The sequence below is a fragment of the Aspergillus vadensis genome, assembly GCF_003184925.1.
Source record: "Aspergillus vadensis CBS 113365 unplaced genomic scaffold BO88scaffold_9, whole genome shotgun sequence".
Lineage (NCBI taxonomy): Eukaryota > Fungi > Ascomycota > Eurotiomycetes > Eurotiales > Aspergillaceae > Aspergillus > Aspergillus vadensis.
In genome coordinates, this window is record NW_020292047.1 from 1 (window position 1) to 18,502 (window position 18,502).

Consider the following 18,502-nt stretch of genomic DNA (forward strand, 5'->3'; position numbering starts at 1 on the left):
GGGATAAACGTACAATGATATGGATATGCGCGGGCCTAAACGGATGTCTATCCATCAACTCGAGCAGCTTTCCAGCGGGACCTATCCCAACAACCACAGTTAGCCACCATCACCACTCACCACCACCAAAAACGATAATAATAATAAAGAAAAAGGAATCTCACCATCATCCGGCACCGGATACGGCGTCGGCCTCAAACAATAAAAGCTATACCTCCCCTGCTCATCTGTCTTGAACTTCCCACGGAGATTAAACTCCTCTTGCTGGGGATCCTGCTGCTCATACAACCCATTCGTACTAGCCTGCCAGACCTCGACCGTCGCGCCGACAAGCGGCTGCTTGGTCTCAAAGTCCACGACTTGGCCGTGCATGAATGCCATTTCGCCCTCGCCATTGGGCGGCGGGGTCAGTACAATGTTCGCTCCGTTCTCGCGGTAGGGTGTGTCGGCGCGGAAGAATGGGCCCAGGATGGCGGTTGCGGTGGGGGCGTCGGGGGCTTCGGAGGCTAGGGTGTAGGTGATTTCGTCTACGAGACTGTTTTTGTAGATTATCTATTAGTATATGTGTGTGTGTTGGGGGAGGGGGTTTGGTGGTGGTAAAGGGTATCGATCATACGACTCCAGTCCGATAACATCACAAACAAGCTGTCCCTCATTCCGCTTATCGTCACTCATTTTACCAGCCCAGTTGAGGAGCTTCACGCCAGCCATCCATTCATCGACGGTGAGTTCGTTCTCGCGCGCGTAGTCGTGAACGTGGCGGATTAGACCGGTCATTAGTTGGCGGAAGCGCGGGGTCGTTTTCGGACCCATGCTGTTGATGACGTTGTCCGTGAAGTTGGGGTCGAAGCGCGGCATTTTGGATACCTTTTTCTTTTATTGTGTTCTTTGATGGGTATGTGTATGAGGGGTGTATGGGGTATAAGGGATGGGAAATTAGCAGAGTTAAACTAAGATGAATGGTGGTTGTTTGGTGGTTTATATAGTAGTAACTAGTTAAGTTACTTGGGTATGATTGTTAATGGATCCCCCGGATTCGCTGTCGCTGGTCGGAAAGCCCTCTTTGGCATTGATCGGATGGACTTTTCCGATGGTCTTCCCCGCACGCTTCGGATGTTACTTTGACTATGTACTATCAATGTTTGGTTCAGGTTATTCCCCACGCCCGGATTCATCAATTGCCTGACGGTTGCATATATGCATGCACTTTTGAGTCTTTATCCCTTTTCATAGCGAACTAAACTATGTAATTAGTCGAATTAAGTGCGATTCCCTCCCGTCGGACCCCCCTTCTTCTTCCCTCCCTTTTGCGCCCATTCCGACGGCCACTCCTGCACCACCTGTCCACGTTCCCAAATCTTGCCCATCTTGCGCTCCACCACCACATCCACAAACTCCAACGGCACTACCTTCTCTCCCCCATCTTCCTTACCCTCACCCCCATCCTTATTTACAGTCAACCCCTCACTAAGAATAACCCCATTCTCACTCCTCCAAAACGGACATCCCGCACTCAACGCCTTCTCCAGATCCACATATATCAACACCTGCGCATCCCTCCGCATCCCCGAAATAACCTGTCCCGGCGCGGCCACCGCATTCCCCGCCAACACATCCTCCACTGCTGGTCCCGTCGCAAAATGTACCTGGTTGCGGCCCATGCAGCGGAGTCCGCCGGAGGAGAAGATGGCTGGCCATGCGGAGTGGAATGTGCCGTGGACGACGGTGCGCGGGAGTTTATCTTTCTCGGAGAGGGAGAGTTTCTCGAGCAGGTGCGCTGCTTCGACGGTCTTGATGCTGTGGCCTTGTGTGGCGCGGATGAGGTAGTGGGAGGGGTTGGGGTCGGTGGTGGTTGCGGCGAGGGCGGTGGTTGTGGTCGTTGTGTCGGTGGATTCTTGTGGTTCGGATTCGGTTTTAATTTCTGTGGTGATGGGTTCTGTAGAAGTAGATGTAGGGGCTGGTTCTGTAGCGGCTGGTGTAGGTTGGGTTGTAGAGGGGGTGTATAGCAGCGCGAATCGCTTCTTATCGGAGTTTGCGACGGCGTCGACGATCTCGGGGAAGGTCACTTTGAGGGATTTGAGTTTGCGCCATGCAAGCTATATACCAGATTCGATGTTAGTTGGGAAGTTATTCTTGGGGTATGACTCTGCTGTGGAGGACGCACCACATCTGATACTTTGGCGTAGCCTTGCGCATCTATCGGTAGGCCTTCTTTTTCGGCGGCGTGACGGAGAAGCAGACTCAGTGCTTTGGAGACCGTGACGGCGCGGCTAGCGGGAAGACGACCCTTAGGCATGATGACTTGCCGAGTGAACAAATCAAGTGTATCTGGGAGATTGGAGATGAGAATGAAGTGGGATGGAAGTGTCAATGAGATGTGCGGAGGGAAGATGGAGGGGCTCGGCGGAACTTTTCCACCTCCGCGGGCCCACTTATGCTCCCCGATATCTACTATCTCATTCACGATCTTATTCACTCTATCACATGAATGATATGCCCTGAATGATGATTCAATATAATATTAATTCTTCCCACCCATCTATCTATAATTATACTCCAGGCATCAGCATAAACTATCAAACACCGCGAAATGGGTATATCACAAAAGCATCCCTCTGAATTAAACAATCCCATTACCTGATCCCATCCTTTTACTCATCCCAAGTAGGATCACCGATCACAAATACAACTACACTCCGCCACCGGACACACCTTATGACGCGCAAACCACTCCCGCGCATGATGCGCATGGAACCCATGGTTGCAATTGATGCAGAACACTATAAACCTCCGCATCAGTTCCGTCTCAGACGGCCGTCGTCCCGCCGCATCTGCCGCCACACAAGCCTTGGACATCGGGTCCGGCGCTCCCAGCCACAGCGTGCATACTCCGCACCGCGGCATATGGCGCCCGCAGCGTGGACACACTGTGCCGGACATGGCGGCGCTGCCGAGGGGATTGCCGGGCGTTGGGTGTGTGACTTCGCCCGTCACCGAGGGGGTCAGTTGTGAGGAAGCGTCGTGCTGCGTGAGCGGTCGTGTGCAGTAGTTGCAGGTGAGACTGACTTGTTGGCGGGGCGGGTCGACCAGTTTGCGCCCGTCCCAGGTGACGGCAAACTTGCGGGAGCCGACGTCGAAGCGTGCGCGCTCGAGTTGCAGTTTCCAGGCGTTGATCTGCTGGCGGTAGGTCTCGCGCCAGGATTCGAAGCGGGCGCGGTCGGGTGAGTTGTTGATGAAGCGGGGGACGGTGTGGCTCATTGCTAGTACGGCCGTTTGGATGTCGTGGAACTTGTTGATGTAGGATTGGAAGAGGTCCATGGCGGCATGGTTGAGTCCGGTCAGCAGGATGCCTTCGATGTCGCCTTGCTGGATGGCTGTGGTGGTGGTTTCGTGGAGATAGCTTGTCAGATCGTCGTCCGGGAGCCAGCGCAGCGCTACCTCGATCCGGTATCTGAGCGGAAGAGTGGTCTCCTGGATGACAGAACGCCAGTCGCCCTTGCTCACGAGCGCGAGAATCGCTCGCGCGTAGGGGTCGGTGAGCTCCTTGGCAATCTCAGCGCAAGTGTCTTCCCAGTCGGAGTCGGTGTCGCCTTTCGCGGCTCCCGCAATGGCCATGGCGAGGAGTTTATGAGCTTGGGTGGGCTCGTGGCTCCGCAGAGCCAGGTACGCGAGTTTCGCTTCGTCTTGGAACATGGCCAGCGCAGCGGCCTTGGTGTGCTGCTTATCAGCGGACAATGTCTTGACTAACTCTTCAAGCTCCCGGTGCGATTGCGCTGCGCCGCAAAGTCGCAGGCACAGCCGGCGATGTTCGGGATACTCGGTCTCGCAGCCTTTCGTCTCGGGGAGGTTGAGCTGATCTTGAACCAGCTCCACGATGGTTTCGTGAATGTCGGATGCCGGGTTGCCACCGACTCGTCGGTTATGGAGACTCTCTCCTGTTGGACTTAGCCATGCACGTACTCCAGGAATCCAGACTACCTACCTAAATCGTTGTTCCAGACATCGTAAACGCCCAGGTAATTCAGATCCAGCCCGTTGATAATCATAGATTCATTGCTAGAGTCGGAGCGTGCACCTACTGCGATTAGTACATCCCGTGATACTCGGTTCCGCACTTACGTTCAGCCCAATCCCAGAAGCCCTGCAGCCATGGGTCATCAGCGAGAATCTTCTTATTCCGTGCCTCGTCAAACAGATAGCCTTCTTTGCAGCGAAACCGGTTCACCGACAACAGAGTCAGAGCATCCTTCACAGGCAGCTGACCGCCCGAGGTCCCCAACGACAAGGCATGTTCCCTCGCCTCACGGCTCGACAAAGGCGTTGCTGGCCGATTGCCGGCCCGGCGTCCTTTCTGCGAAGTCTGCCCATTCGGATCAGACACTGCTCGTTCGCGGACTTCCTCTACCATCTCCGAAATGCTCAATCCGTGACTGGACTGGGGATTGATCGCTCGGAAATCAGAATCCTCATCCGATGTGCCCCAAATCAATGTTCCCTGCGACGAAAGCCGCACCGGTGGCGCTGGAGGCTTCGCGGTGAGAATATTCACCTCATCGTTCCCAGAAATCGTAATGGCGCTGGGCTCATTGCCCGGACTCATATTAAGAAAGTCAAATGCCACAACCCTGTCTTTCTCATCGTACCCCCGAGACGGATGGTTGTACGGCGTAACAACATCTCTGACGTGCTTAGTATAAATCTGCTCGGGGTAATTCCTCGCCGAGCCCTGACCCAAGGTCTCATCCATGGACGAGCGCATCTCCTCGTCCAGATACTCCTTGACAATGTCGTAGGTTTTGAAATGCCCCGTACTGGACAGCACACCCAGACAGCCCCTCTTGGTCCTGGAGAAGCGCAAACTCCAGATGGTCGATTTCGGTGCAATGACGTTCCCAAACTCCAGCGACGGCCCCAGCTGGCTCGTCTCCAGGGCATTTGCCGGTCCAACAGCGGGCGTAATGAAGCGCGACCCAATGCGCCGATCCCAGATACAGATAGTCGGATCATTAGTGGCCTGGCAAGAGGCGATATAGTTCTCATCAAGCCAGTCGATAGCCACATTATGCACACAGCGCGTTGGAAATTGCAGCGACGGGTTTCCAGGTCCCTCTGCTTCAATCAGCATCCACCACCCACCCCACTAGGATATCAAAGAGAGAACAAAAAACTCACCTCTCAAATCATAAATCCTCACAAACTGCCCTTTCACCCCCGTAACCAACGTATCGGGCTGATCACTAAAGAACTTGACACTAGTAATAGGTTCCGAACTGGCCAACTTCCTCAACGGCTCCACAAACCCCTTGACAGCCTTACTCGCCAACCTCTGATTAACATCCCAGATATTCAAACAGAAGTCATTGCGCACCCGGTCTAGCCCCGCAGCCAGCAACCCATGCGTACTAAACGCAACCGCATTACAGTACCGCTGATGTCGAATCGGAAACGAGTACGATTCCTGACTATCGCTCTTCATGCGCAGAATCGTCGCATCCCCAGACGACTGGCCCACCGCGACTAACGATTCATCCACCGGTGACCAATCGAATGCCCGGAACGCGGGCACTTTCGTATGCGTCGCTAGCTCTTCATGCTCCAGACGGCCTCCCCGCTCATATGAGGTTACCTTGCACAGTCGGAAGGCTTTGCCCGTCACGTCCACGGAGAGGAAGCGTTGTTCGCCTGTCGTGGAGGTGGGGGACCACCGAATGGCTTTTTCCATTTTATTTATTTTTTCTCTGAAATTTCCTTTTTCGGGTGAGAGGGAAACTTATGGTGTGGGTTTGTGATCTGTCCGCTTTTGTGTTTGGTTTGTTGTGTGTGCCCACTTCTTTCACACTCACACACACTTACGCCGCCGTCGCCCCTGGATTCTGGACTGGGGACTGGGGCTGGGCTAGGCTGGGCTGGGCTGGGAGGGCTTCGTCGCAGATGCGACTGGACCGGTCACCAACTGAGATGTGATTTCAGCCGCGCGAATCTGATCTGTCACTGCCCATCGGTGGGGGATTGTTCCTCTTTTTCTTTGGTTTCAAAAAATCAATCGCACATCAGGGAAAGACTGTCTAGACAAACTGACAATATTCATGGGTGTTACCCATGCCCCTCCTCTTATAAGGTAGTAAAGTAATGATATAGAGGAAGTTTAAGAGGAACAGTAGTTCAATCCATATCCTTGAAATGCGGCGCGCGTCATGGGACTATCCCCACGCTGATTGGCCAATCTCGCCTTCCTGCAATCCGGGGCAGCTTTTTTCCCGGCCCGACAAATGATCCGACCATTATCACTTTTTCAAAATAATATTCCATTAAAATATAATTGCAAATAATTTACCATCAGCCCCCTCCTTCCTTCTTTCTCCTTCTCACTCAGACCGCACCCCGGAAAGAGAAAAAGAACCGAGATCACAATGCCACGAGAGTACGCCCCCGCCGACAGAAAACGCAAATCCCACGATATCTCCGACGATGCAGACGCAGCAACAGCGCCCGGAGGAGGTCCGCGGAAGAAAATCCACCTTCCCAAGAAAGAACACAAGTACCCGTCTGTCAACGAGCTCAAGAAACGGATTCGGGATGTGAAGCGTCTACTCAACAAGACGGATTTGCCGGCTGATGCGCGCATCGTGCAGGAGCGTGCGTTGTCGGGGTATGAGAAGGAATTGGAGGATGAGTTGAAGAGAAGGGATCGGTCGAAGATGATTAAGAAGTATCATTTTGTGAGGTTCTTGGGTATGCTTTTCTCCTTCCCCTTAACTTCCTTTTTCCTTCTATATATGGGTATTTTGCTAATTCGGAATCTGCTTGTGTAGACCGCAAAACCGCAACCAAAGACGTGAACCGGCTGGTGCGCCGCGAGAAGGAAGTCTCGAGTGCCGGTCCCGATGTCATGGATGAGAAGACCAAGGAGAAGAAGCTTGCTTCGTTGGCCGGGAAGCTCCGAGTCGCTCGGGTGAACTTGAACTATACAATCTACTATCCGTTGGATGAGAAGTATATCGCCTTGTATGCGGAGCAGAAGAAGAAGGTCAAGGGAGACGGTGCTGAGGATGGTGGCGATGGCGCTGACTCGGACGGTGATGCGCGGTTTGGAATGGTGCATGCGACAGTTGCGGATAAGCCGGCGATGTGGCATGTGGTGGAGAAGTGTATGAAGGATGGGACGTTGGATATGTTGAGGGATGGGAAGTTGGAGTCTGGCGCGAAGGCTGGAGAGAAGGATCGGAAGAAGGAGGAGAGAAGTCAGAGGGGTGGTGAGAAGGCGAAGAAGAGCCAGGAGCGTGCGCTGTCGTCGTCGCAGGCTGGGAAGAGTAAGGACAGGTCCAGGAAGGTGGATGATAGGAAGAGGACTAGGGGATCGGCTGCTGAGGATCATGTCATGCGGGATGCGGGCAATGATGATGGCGAGGAGAGTGATGGCGGTTTCTTTGAGATGTGAAATTGCCGTGTGTCTGGGCTGGTTGAGCGTGAACGCATTTTCTGGAGTTGGAGTTACATGTCTTATCTGTTTCTTTCCTGGGCCTTTCTCATTGAAGTGTGCGGCTATGCCCTTATACGATACCCAATGATCAAGTGTTTTCAACTATCCGAGTTTCTACAGTAGAACGCTAGAGGCTAGATGCTAAGAACCAGTTCGAATCTAAATGATTGTTTGTGGATGCTTTCACCAACTCCGGCTTCGCCATCCTTCTAAGTACAGTAGATGAACGAGAAATACACGTCGATCGGTGGCAGACCGACTCGCCAGAACACCCGAAAGATGCGCAGTGGTGACCCAGATTGTCAGGGCAGTCAACGCTCCCGATATCTCTGGGCCGACTAAGTGACTGGCACTTGTCGCGAAATCATCATGTCATATCTCATAGCAGGCCCCAGTAGAGCGATGCTTGCAAACCCAGCATGCGATACCAGCGGTCATCTACCCAACAGGGTGAGACGAACGTTGGTACATGAGGGGCAAGGTTTCCAGAACCTAGTAAATCAAACATTGAAACGAGTGACCGCTCCAAACACACTTTCTCTCGCAAGATCGACTATCAGACGAGTAATCATCTTACATGACGCTGCAGCCTCCTGTGCCGCCGCCTTCGGTGTGTCGCCGTCTTCCTGCCCCAAGTGTAGTGACAGACCCGACACCGAAAGCTGCGTCTTCGTCGTCTTCGTTATAGATTCTCTCAGCTTCACGGGCTCGACGCCGTCTTCTTCTCACCCCAGATCCCGGTGCACCCGCTTCTTCGGTTGCCATCATGTACTCGGCCCACTTCCGATCTAGCCTGCTCGCAGCCATAAGATCACCACGGAGGACTCGCTTGTTGTGCTCATCCACGGTCGGCTGCCAGCCATAGAAGCACTTCAGATGGATAATTTCGTTGGGGTATACGGGTGGTGGTGGCGGAGGTGTGATAGAGGAAGCAATCACGGTCGTGGGCTGACTGGGATCTACCGTGTGGGTGACAACCGAGACTGCTTGCATGGATTTGCGGGTAGCGCGCGGGAGGTACGCATTGCTTGAGAGGACTTCCCTTACACCGGCCCAGGTGACATTGGCGCAATCAAATACAACCAGACGGAGGCCGATCTTGGGAAGGTTTTCGTCGTAGCCACGCTTGCGCACGCGGAAGCTGGCTTCCATCAGGGTCAAGTCGGACACCCGAGTGTTGTCCATTTCAACAGAACGGAGGGAGGGACAATTCTTCATGATCTGCAAGGTTCCAATGTCGCCAATGCTCTCACAATAACTGATGTTGAGGTGTTGCAGGCGGGCAGCACACGGGGACTTGGCAAGCTCAAGAAGCGTATGGTTGGAGAGCCTTTCCATATCCTCCAGGTCGAGGTGTGTCAGGCGAGGAGTGGTCCGAATCACCGCCATGACAGATTCGTCGGTGAGCTCACAGCATTGTGAGAGCTGCAGGCCTTCCAGATCCGGCACATTGTGGGCAAGACACTTAACACTGTCATCTGTCAACTCCGTGCACTGGTGGATATCTAGATGTTTGAGTCGTCGCGGAGGAACAAGCGCGCGCTCCTCAAGAAGGTCCATTTCGGGGTCAAGACCATGCACAAGCGCCTTCAGACACTCGTCCGTAAGCTCGGTGCGGCTCATAATCAGGCGTTCCAGGGTATTCTTCTCGAAAAGTTGTACGGCGAATTCGACATCGTCGAACCCACGAATTTCACTCGCTCTGAGATCCTTCAAATTATTGCACGCGCTGACAATCTTCTTGAGCCCCGCAGTATGAACGCCGGTGCACCAGGATACATTCAAGATCTGAAGTTGAGGGCAGGACTGTGCGATAATTGTCATGGCAGAGTCACTGACAGACGATAAGCCAGACAAGTTGATATACTCCAGTCGGGGGTTGCGCAAGAGAAAGCAGTTGATCGATTGAGTGTCGATGCGGCATCCTTCCAACGAGAAGTTGACGACGTTCCGGCACAGGTCGGTGATGCGATCGCCATCAGTCTTCCACTTATCCTTCAATTGGACACAGCCCCGGAGGTTGAGATCGCGAACGAATGGCCCACCGGCGGTGATAAGCTTTACAAGACCATCGCTAGGAATATCGCGGTAGTAGTCTGTCGTGTCGACTTCGGTCCACAACTGTCCATCATAACACATCTTGTTCCATGCCCTCGAAACAGCAGAGCAACGGACAATCTCCTTCGGGGTGAGGTACTGGAAAATGCGCATCTTCAGCTCATCCGGCATATTCCCCCAGAAATCAAAGACCCTCTTTGGCTTGGGGGTCGACCGCGCCGTGGCGGTCTGATCAGCTGCATCCATTCCCAGTGGGGACCCACGGGATCCTGGTCGCAGATCGGTAGGCAATGGAACTGTCCGCGCATTGGGCGAGTCGGAACCGACAAGGCGGATTCGAGGGTTTCCATCGTGGTCTACTGGGAAGGCAGCAGCACCGGGGGTAATTGGACGGGCGTTCAATCCGCCATAGAGTTGAGAGGTGCTTCCATTACCCAGACAAGGAGTATATGCGGATTGGGACAGGGAGACACAGGACAAAGAGGCCTTGTTGTCACGACGGTATCCCGTAGAATGGGACCGGCCCCGTCTGGTCAGACTCGGGCTGGACGAGATGCGCTGCAGGCTCTGGAGCAACTTGTGACGTCCCTTGAGTTTGGGCGGCTGTTCCAAAGGGATCTGGCCAGTTGAAGAAGCCGGGCTCGCCGGCGAGGCCGCTTCAGGCGAAGCCCTGATTTCATCAGGAAATGCGGTAGCCATGACGGAATTGCGGTATCTAGATCTGAGGCTCCTATGATCACAAATATCTCAACGGTATTTCGGAGAAGGCGGAGAGGTATGCGGAAGGTTTGTAGACAGTCGAACAGCTAGCCAGGACGATTCGTGGCAGCGACAAGCACGGGTGGTCGCAATAATCTAGTCCTAGACAGTCATAATGAAGCCAGACCGCCAGACGTTCCGCAAGTATGATTCTCGAGATAGCGATAACCGCGATAACACCTTTATCGCCCTGATCGAAGCAAAAACGCCGAACCCCGATCCTGCGGATGGACAGGTTTTGTCGAAAGAGCGAAGAGGAAGCGAAATGGAGAGGATGAGGGTCAGCAGGGCAGCAGACAAACAAGCGACCAAGTCGGGGGAGTGTCTCGGCTAAGGAGTGTTAACGATAGTACCATGGGACAGAAGACCGCGTAACCCCGGAGAAGTGGCAGCGATTGCGGGTGGTCGGCACAGGCTTTGGATTTCCCTCCAAGTAAAAACGAACACTGGGTTTCGTACAGACGTCACCGAAGCATCATCCACAGTGGTCAACACGAAAAGGTAAAGAGAAGCAAGCAGTAAGGCTACACGCAAACGGAAGACCCTGCAGGAGAGCGAACAGCGAAGATAGTAGTTGACGGGAGGAGAGAAAGAAAGCAGGCAAGTAGGCAAGCAAGAAAGAAAGAAGACAGAAGGGGGGGGGAACAAATCACGTAAGGCTGGCCAAGTCAGACGACAGCCAGTTATCGGACAGCAAGCAATACAGTCTGACGGACAGAGCCACCACTGCCACTAATTACTACCACCAGCACCAGTAGAAAAGAGAGAAACACCGAAACAAAAAAAAAAAGGCTCAGGGAGCGTGGAGACTCGATGGCCTGCATGGCCACAGAAACAATGGAGAACGGACCGGGCGAGCTTACTGGATTGGACCATTCACAGCAGCCACTGTCCCCCATTCTGGGCAACACACAACCAGTCGGTGGGAAGAGGGACTTGCCGAACAATACCGTACCTGTCGGGGGATCGTTCAATAGTCCGTTCAATCCGTGAGACGTGAGTTGAGTTTACTTTGACTAGTAGTTACTGAGTTACCCCACAGGCTTATCGAGACATTCCATTCTCTCCTGCCAGACTTATCGATTAGACTAGCGCTGTTTCTTATTCCCCACTTTTGGCTCCCAGGCGGTGGCGGTGGTTCCCGGCGGAGTCCATCCAACACGCGGCATTTAATTCTTTACCGTCTGTTCCGATCAGTGAATGGTCAATTAAACTTGAACAATGACTTCTGATTTATCTTTCAAAGAAGGAAGATAAGAAATGGTGGTCTCATGGACATACTCCCTCAGATCAGAAGTTCAAGTCAGCCGATCAATCGAGAAAAAGGTTCGCCTGTCAAAAGATAAGGATGGCGGGAAAAGGGCATTACTGTATGATCGGTATGCAAAACGACTGGGAAAGAATGGTAATATTGATAAACATTATACTAGTAGTTAGTATCTGGTGTTATAGACTGGCTTAGCTCTCTCTCTCTTCCTTGTTCCTTGTCTTGAAAATGCAGTTACCTAGAAACAGCATTTCTACCAGGCAAAAAGACAAACACCATCCCCATCTCAACATCTCACAAGTCACAACATACACACAAACGCCTCTCCAAGAGAAACAAATGGACAAAAAAAAGAAAAGAAAACAGAAGAAACCCCCCCCCCCCCCCCCAAAAACCCAATCCCTGTACATCCTCCGTTCTCCCTCCTCTCCCCTCTCCACTCCCACCAAAAGAAAACACAACCCACTTTAAATCCCACCAAGCAGAGCCCATAACACCACTCCCCATGCCACGGTACACTCAAAAGCACCACAACACAACACAGCAAAACAAGGGCCCAAGCCCGACCCGACCGGGGCTCCGAATGGGCGGAAAACGGCTTTTTCGTTCCTGGTCGCTTTCCTCCCGGATTGTAGCCCAATGATAGTTGCAATTCTGGTATGTGTGTGGAGTGGTGTGGCTAAGTCAGTAAGACAGAACAAGTGATTGTTAGACTAGTTACAGAGAAACAGTCGTGTTTTCTTGTCTCCACCCCACACTAAGTTATTCAGTTCAGTGCTAGTCTACTAGTATGTACAAGATGGATGGATGGTGGATATTGTGTTGCTGCCTAGGTTGTATTCTATCTCGTCGTTGTTCGCCCCTCGGATACTTACTGTACACAGCTAGTAGTTATGTGGTGGATAACGCCACCACTAAGAGAGAAAGAGAGTAGTAATGGGACACGGGGTAGAGAAATCAATGTATCGAATAATCAACCAACATATTGAACTCACGGAGTAGGTAAGGGGAAATACTATACATGCAAAGTATTAGCTCAGTGCAAAATAGATAGATAGATACAACTCTCTACACCGTACACCGTACTCCCTCACTGCAATCGAGGTATCGAATTCGTACCTGACTGACTTTGGCTGACTGACTGACTGACAGGTCAGACTCGCCGGCTAATACGCCCCAAACCAGTAAGGCACCCACCCATCTATCTACTATCTACTAGTAGTACCAATATCCACCCCTCCTCACATCCTCGGGTTCATCCACTTTTGTCACATACAAACTAATTGATGAGATTACTCTTGGTTATGTGATAGGTAGTGTTACTTTTACCCGGGGTACACTTGGGTTCTTTACTGTTGTATAGGAACAGCCTACGTACCAAGTTACACTCTATTGTGTGGTTATTGGCTACTAATCTGATGGGAAAAGACATTGAGATGAGCACCTAATTACTGACAGACTTACTTCATTCTATTTGGTGTGATCTTACTCAGTACATCACGGATCAACGCCGGAGTTTCTCAGGCGGCTGACGGCCACGAGTTTTGACTGCCTCACTTACTGGCTAGACTATAGATTAATTACTAGTATAGCTATGGCTAGACTATTACTTTTACGAGCACTAGTCTTTGGCTTTTTTCTTCCCCCGCTTCCACCCCCGCAGTTGGTAAGGTAAGCAAGCCCGGCGAGATCCTCGCGCCATGTGGGATACGGACTGGAACCAAACAGAAAGTAAGAAAGTAACTGGCTGATTGAGTGTGCATGAATTGGTCGTGTCTCTCTATTCGTGCCCGCTTAATTCTAAACTGCAGACTGGCTCCTTGTGGCTTAGAAAACATGTAAACACTTGGCGTGTCAAAGAAAAAGAAAATAGAAAATAACACCACTGCTGAGGGTATATCGGATCTTTCATATGCATGTACTGCCAATTCTCATCACCCCTGGGCCATGCATGGTATCAAAGATGGTCCAAGTAAATGCAAAAAAAAAGAAAAAGAAAAGAAAAAGAACATCATCTAACCAAAAGAGCATAACAAGATGACAATGGGGTATCTCAGCCTCCGTAAACCTCTATACAAATGACCCACGGGCCTCTCGGTCTGTTCAGGCATTTTCGTTATCATCCGTTCCCAATGATTCCCGTCCCGTCTCATGCCCCCAATCCGCACGTTCCCCCCACGCTCCTATATGCCCTTGAACCGTTTCATCCTGCTCGACTCCATCCATTTTTATCATTTTCATTCATAAATTCCATTGCATCTGGAGTCATCGCATACGCTGCTCGTTATCACCATCTTCAACGTCACGGAAGTGTAAGCAAGATTGAGAAAGACCATGTCTTTGTATAGGCGGGCGTGCGATATCTGAAAAGCTGCACAATATCATCCAACGTATCATGCCATGGCGCATTTCATCTTCTTTGTCGTAGTGCTCAACTATCAATCATCCATGGATGCTCCAAAACTTCACTGATCGTCAGCCGGTTGTCCACATCTCGGTCAAGCATCCTCCGGATTAGGTCGATGCAATCCTCCGAGAAGGGCAAGAACGGAACTCGAAGAGGGTGGTCCAAGATTTCGTCAACATTGTAGAAGGGATTCTCTTTGTAGACGATGGTGTAGAGTAAGATACCAAGGGCCCAAATGTCTTGCTCCTTGCCTCGGTAGGATTTGCCTTGAAGAACCTCAGGTGCCGCATAATCTTCAACAAGTTAGCTTTCTAGAATTATTGTATTCGGTTCCAGGTGGGGTTATTTACCAATCGTGCCCACAAACACATCAAAGGGTCCATTCTTGATATAGGCGGCACTCCCAAAGTCAATCAGCTTAATCCGACCTTCCCCGTCCAAAATGACGTTCTCGTCTTTGATGTCGCGATGCACGACCAAAGCCTTCGTATGGAGATGATGAATTGCATCCACAACCTGCTTGAAGATGCTCTGGCATTCCGCCTCATCCATATTCGCTTTCAGCTCAATATAATCAAAGAGGTCCATTCCAGGTAGCCCGTGTGGCGTCATCTCGATGTAATAATTGATGTCGTCCTCGAAAAATCCTTCCATTTCCACGATGTTGGGATGTTTCAGACCGTCGCGTCGGAGATAGTTCAGAACATGGATTTCTAATGGTACCGTTCCTAGACGACGATCGCGGGTCCATGTATCGACAAGAATCCGTTTCTTCGTAACATACTTCAGAACGACTTTCTTGGTCGGAATCTTCTTCATGCGCGCAAGCTTGACTTCTCCGTAGGCTCCTTGACCCATCTCTTCGAGGATAATGTAATCGGCAATTGTGCGTTTTTGGGGCACCTCTTTGGTACCAGCCGGTCTTACTTCGGGCACTGGCTGAACCGGTTTGTCTGTTAACGGTTGCGAAGCTGCCTCACTCAACTGCTGGCTTAAAGTAGACGTCGGTATGTGCGTCTCTACCGATGTCCGCTCCGAGCCAATAACATAAGGAGTAAAAGCCGTTGTAGAAGCCAGATTCGACGCAGAAATAGAAGACGGGCTTTCTGTTCGGGACGGCGGAGAAGGGAAGCCAGCCGCGGGAGCTGCCGAGTGGATATGTCTCGAATATGTCACCCAAAGTGCGTATACAAGCTCTGTGACAGCCTCAAACTCCGAGTCGCTGTGGTCTCCCGAAGTGGCATCATCTCGTGCCTTGGGGAACATTGTACCGCTCTTGGCCACACGCATCTGGACATCTACAGCAATCGAAGAGCCATCGCGATGCACGGCAGCAAGGCCAGATGGTTCTAGGAAGACCGAGGCCACATTAGATTTGCCATCGCGAAGAATAGAAAGGGTACGCGCTCTCCGGAAGCTGGGTTCAGAGATCACCAGACCGTCAACCAGCGGTACACTCTCCTCCTCGGTGAGCACGTTGAGCAAGCCGTCGAAACCAGGTATCAGATCATTAACGTGTAGGCCTTCAGGTCGCTCATGTCCAAACAGCGCGGACGAGAAGACGGAATTGGAGCTGACAATTTTCAAAGTCGAAGAGGATAGCACCATCATACCTGCGACATGAGGAAAGCTCGATATTCGAAGGCATCTTGAGCTGTCGCCCTTGGTGATGGTGGACGGTATGCAGATTCCAGCTGACGTGCGAGAAGCGAAGTACTTCTTCTCGGTGATTTTGTTGAGGCCTTGATCGATTGGAGATTCAAGGCAGTCTGATGGAAGATTAGGAAGCAACTCCGTGATCCGTTCTCCAGTCTTCGCCGCACCCTGACCCCAGACTTTATCAATATCACCAGTGGCGTCAGCAATGTTCCAGGATTCATCGCAGCGAACGAACGCGACATTCTCCTGGATCTCCTCCATCACCCAAATCAACCCACCACGCTTTTCCATCACCCAGATGCTGGCAGAGCCTCTCTTGCCATCGCGCTTTTCAATGGGTACCACATCTCCGCACAGCAGTACACCTCGGGACTTGGTGGCCGGGTGATTCAGTTGCCTTGCGCTCGAGCCGTATCCGTCATCAGTCTGGGCCCTCCTCGGAGCCCTTGCTCGAGAAGGAGGCTTGCTGAGCAGCTGCGCTGTTACACCATTGCCCATTCCCATCGATTTCGGATTCACAGGCTTGACACGAGTTTTATCCGGCGAAGGTTGGGCCCTTACGGCAGCATCAGTGGTGGGGTCCCGCAGTTTCGACTCAACCCACTGTCTGCGGTCTTTCTGTACGACTTCGAGGATACTTAGCTTGCGGAGCTCCGCTTGTGTGACACCAAAGATGAGACACGAGATGTCATTCGCCGCCAAGATGGTCCATGGTTCATGCGACTCGGTCCTGAACACGGCTTGTGATGCGGGTGTCCACTTGCTGCTGTGGGTGTGTAGGACAGGAACGGGGAAACCATATCCTAGACTTGAGGTACTGGTAGGAGATAAGGGGTCCGTGGCGGTGAAGGGTGCTAGAGTTTCCATCAGCTTGCCCTGGGCAGTAATAGAGCCAGCCTCGGTATAAGTACGTTTTTTTATGCTTACGCGCCTGGGGTACGGCCTCGAGTCTGTCCTCAGCGGGGGCGCTAGATCTTCTGATGCCTGGACCGAGGAACGCAGGACATCGGGCGGTCCCTGCTCCTGGACCATACCCTTAAACTGGTTCGCGGAAAGCTGGGGTTCTGCAAATGCCCTTTCAAAGATATTGCCACTGTCCACATCAGCAGGTCCGGTCATAGGTCCGCGCGATAACCCAGCGTAGTTGTAGCGGTCATCCCTCCCCGAAACACTGGTTTTCGACAAGTAGTCCACCACGCTCTGGGTATCAGCATCTCCACCGAATCGAGCCTGAGCGCCAGCAAGCCCCGCACTGTTGCTGGTGCTCCAGCCGAAGCGGTCGCGCATGAAGTCTATTGACCTTTTCAGGATGTTATGCCGGTTATTCAGTAGTTCCTCGGATTGTTGGGCAAAGGAAAACGAATGTAGCGATTCGCACGGGAAGCGGTGAAGATCTTCTAATGTGCCGAATTCTTCGGTCGATGGGAGGCGTGAGGGGTGGGCTCTGGTCGAAGAAGCGGAGCGTGGTGAAGGTGAATGGCTACGTGAGGTCATAGGCGCGAGCGATGAGGCAGACATGTTCGGAAGGGTAAAGACGCGTGATGGCTGTTGACGTATGCGATCTAGACCAGATGGGCCAAGTCCATGTTCAGGATCCAGCAGAGAAGACCTGCAGAAGAGCAATAGAAAATTCCTTTTAGTTCCTGTCTGCGTGCTTTGCGCAAATGCATATACGATCCTACTGCAAGGAGAACCCCGCCCATCGGCCACGTACCTGGAGAGATGATCATAGCCCGAGGAGAGTGTGTCTGCAGAGTATTTCATCGAGTCCTCAGTGTGCCCAGAGAGGCGTCTCATAAAAGGGTCCGACTCGGGCGACGCGGAAAGGGGTCCCACGGGGGACGACAATGGGCTTGGTTCACCTGTATGGCAGGAGGTCGTTAGCTTCTGTTCTGCCAGCATCCCTTTGCTCCCTAGCTAATGGTGATATCATCCGCTTCTCCTGCGCCCCTCCCGGATACACCCTTCAGCAATGTGGAATGAAGTGGCTGACTTGTTCCGAGATGCATATCCAAGTATGTGGGTAAACGGTCTGGATAAGTCGACTGGGATTCCCATAGGTTGGACAACCACATCGGCGAAAGTTCGACACGGTCGTCGTTTCGCTCTTGCAGCTTTGCCTTCCTAGGCCGAAGCGCCTTGGTCGCCATTTGCATAAACCTATCGAACTCTTCCTGCTCAAAGCCAACAACTCTTCCCTGCTCGATTGGTGCGCTAGGAGAAGCAGCGGAAAGGGTGTTGATCAAAGAGAACGATCACAGAAATGGGAGACTAACCATCGGGATTATAGGAAGTAGAACCCATATTTTCCCAAGTAAATGAGAGCGTAGGGGCCAGCACCGACCAGACCGATTGACAACAAGCGGTTCAAATCGGCGCAACTCGTAATGAGTTGAAAACAAAGAGGGCTAGGAAAGAATGACGGCGAGATTTATTGCTACATGGGATAACAGAACATTGACCATCCACGGCGGTTTGTTTGGCGAGACCTGCAAGTTTTCTTGTCTGTCTGCCTCCCTTGGTTATCTTATAGGGAAAACGATTCTGTTGCTCTGCTCCGGGGTCTCTTTTTTTCTTTCCCTGGTTTTTTCTTTTTTTTTCCACTTGCAGATCGGTGCGTTGGGATAAAATCACGAGTTACTGCGAGGGGGAGAAAGATTAACCAGAACCCTCCTGCTTGTCGGGATCTCAATGCACTTAATGAGACAAACGAGACTTGCAGTGAGTCGGTCAGTCCGTGGTCGACAGTGAAGGTGGAGGAGGGAGGTTAAAAAAGGCTGTCAGCGGACTGCGGGCGGGAAGTCGAGTGGGCAGCTGTTTCGTGAGGTCACAGGTACCATACAGTTGCGAAGGAGGCGTAGCACGCGGGGGG

General features: G+C 52.0%; 7 protein-coding genes across 7 annotated transcripts; 1 reads left to right on the plus strand and 6 right to left on the minus strand.

Annotated features, from left to right (window-relative positions):
• Positions 1-12: 12 nt before the first annotated feature.
• Positions 13-977, minus strand: BO88DRAFT_404110 (catechol dioxygenase; the record flags this gene model as incomplete). Its single annotated transcript, XM_025706529.1, has 3 exons — positions 617-977; positions 165-535; positions 13-81 (listed from the first exon to the last, which is right to left on the minus strand). Coding segments are annotated over exons 1-3 (682 nt in total), but the record flags the coding sequence as incomplete, so codon positions are not given.
• A 254-nt stretch (positions 978-1,231) lies between these two features.
• Positions 1,232-2,365, minus strand: BO88DRAFT_363667 (tRNA 2'-phosphotransferase). Its single transcript, XM_025703952.1, has 2 exons — positions 2,165-2,365; positions 1,232-2,096 (listed from the first exon to the last, which is right to left on the minus strand). The coding sequence occupies exons 1-2, from the start codon at positions 2,294-2,296 to the stop codon at positions 1,260-1,262; spliced, it is 969 nt and encodes a 322-aa protein (XP_025563534.1). The 5' UTR covers positions 2,297-2,365; the 3' UTR covers positions 1,232-1,259.
• Positions 2,366-2,527: 162 nt separating this feature from the next.
• Positions 2,528-6,128, minus strand: BO88DRAFT_404112 (uncharacterized protein). The gene is made up of 4 exons (XM_025706530.1): positions 5,173-6,128; positions 4,120-5,109; positions 3,983-4,075; positions 2,528-3,935 (listed from the first exon to the last, which is right to left on the minus strand). The coding sequence occupies exons 1-4, from the start codon at positions 5,720-5,722 to the stop codon at positions 2,671-2,673; spliced, it is 2,898 nt and encodes a 965-aa protein (XP_025563535.1). The 5' UTR covers positions 5,723-6,128; the 3' UTR covers positions 2,528-2,670.
• Positions 6,129-6,315: 187 nt separating this feature from the next.
• Positions 6,316-7,649, plus strand: BO88DRAFT_404113 (Efg1 domain-containing protein). The gene is made up of 2 exons (XM_025706531.1): positions 6,316-6,732; positions 6,813-7,649. Exons 1-2 carry the CDS (start codon positions 6,411-6,413, stop codon positions 7,436-7,438), a joined length of 948 nt encoding a protein of 315 aa, XP_025563536.1. The 5' UTR covers positions 6,316-6,410; the 3' UTR covers positions 7,439-7,649.
• A 65-nt stretch (positions 7,650-7,714) lies between these two features.
• Positions 7,715-10,609, minus strand: BO88DRAFT_266305 (F-box domain protein). Its single transcript, XM_025702323.1, has one exon. It carries the CDS (start codon positions 10,235-10,237, stop codon positions 8,054-8,056), a length of 2,184 nt encoding a protein of 727 aa, XP_025563537.1. The 5' UTR covers positions 10,238-10,609; the 3' UTR covers positions 7,715-8,053.
• A 3,386-nt stretch (positions 10,610-13,995) lies between these two features.
• BO88DRAFT_338633 (serine/threonine-protein kinase) lies at positions 13,996-17,394 on the minus strand (the record flags this gene model as incomplete). Its single annotated transcript, XM_025702987.1, has 3 exons — positions 13,996-14,264; positions 14,322-17,239; positions 17,345-17,394. The coding sequence occupies 3 exons, from the start codon at positions 17,392-17,394 to the stop codon at positions 13,996-13,998; spliced, it is 3,237 nt and encodes a 1,078-aa protein (XP_025563538.1).
• BO88DRAFT_404117 (uncharacterized protein) lies at positions 17,378-18,005 on the minus strand (the record flags this gene model as incomplete). Its single annotated transcript, XM_025706532.1, has 1 exon — positions 17,378-18,005. A coding segment is annotated over exon 1 (233 nt), but the record flags the coding sequence as incomplete, so codon positions are not given.
• Between the last annotated feature and the right edge of the window lie 497 nt (positions 18,006-18,502).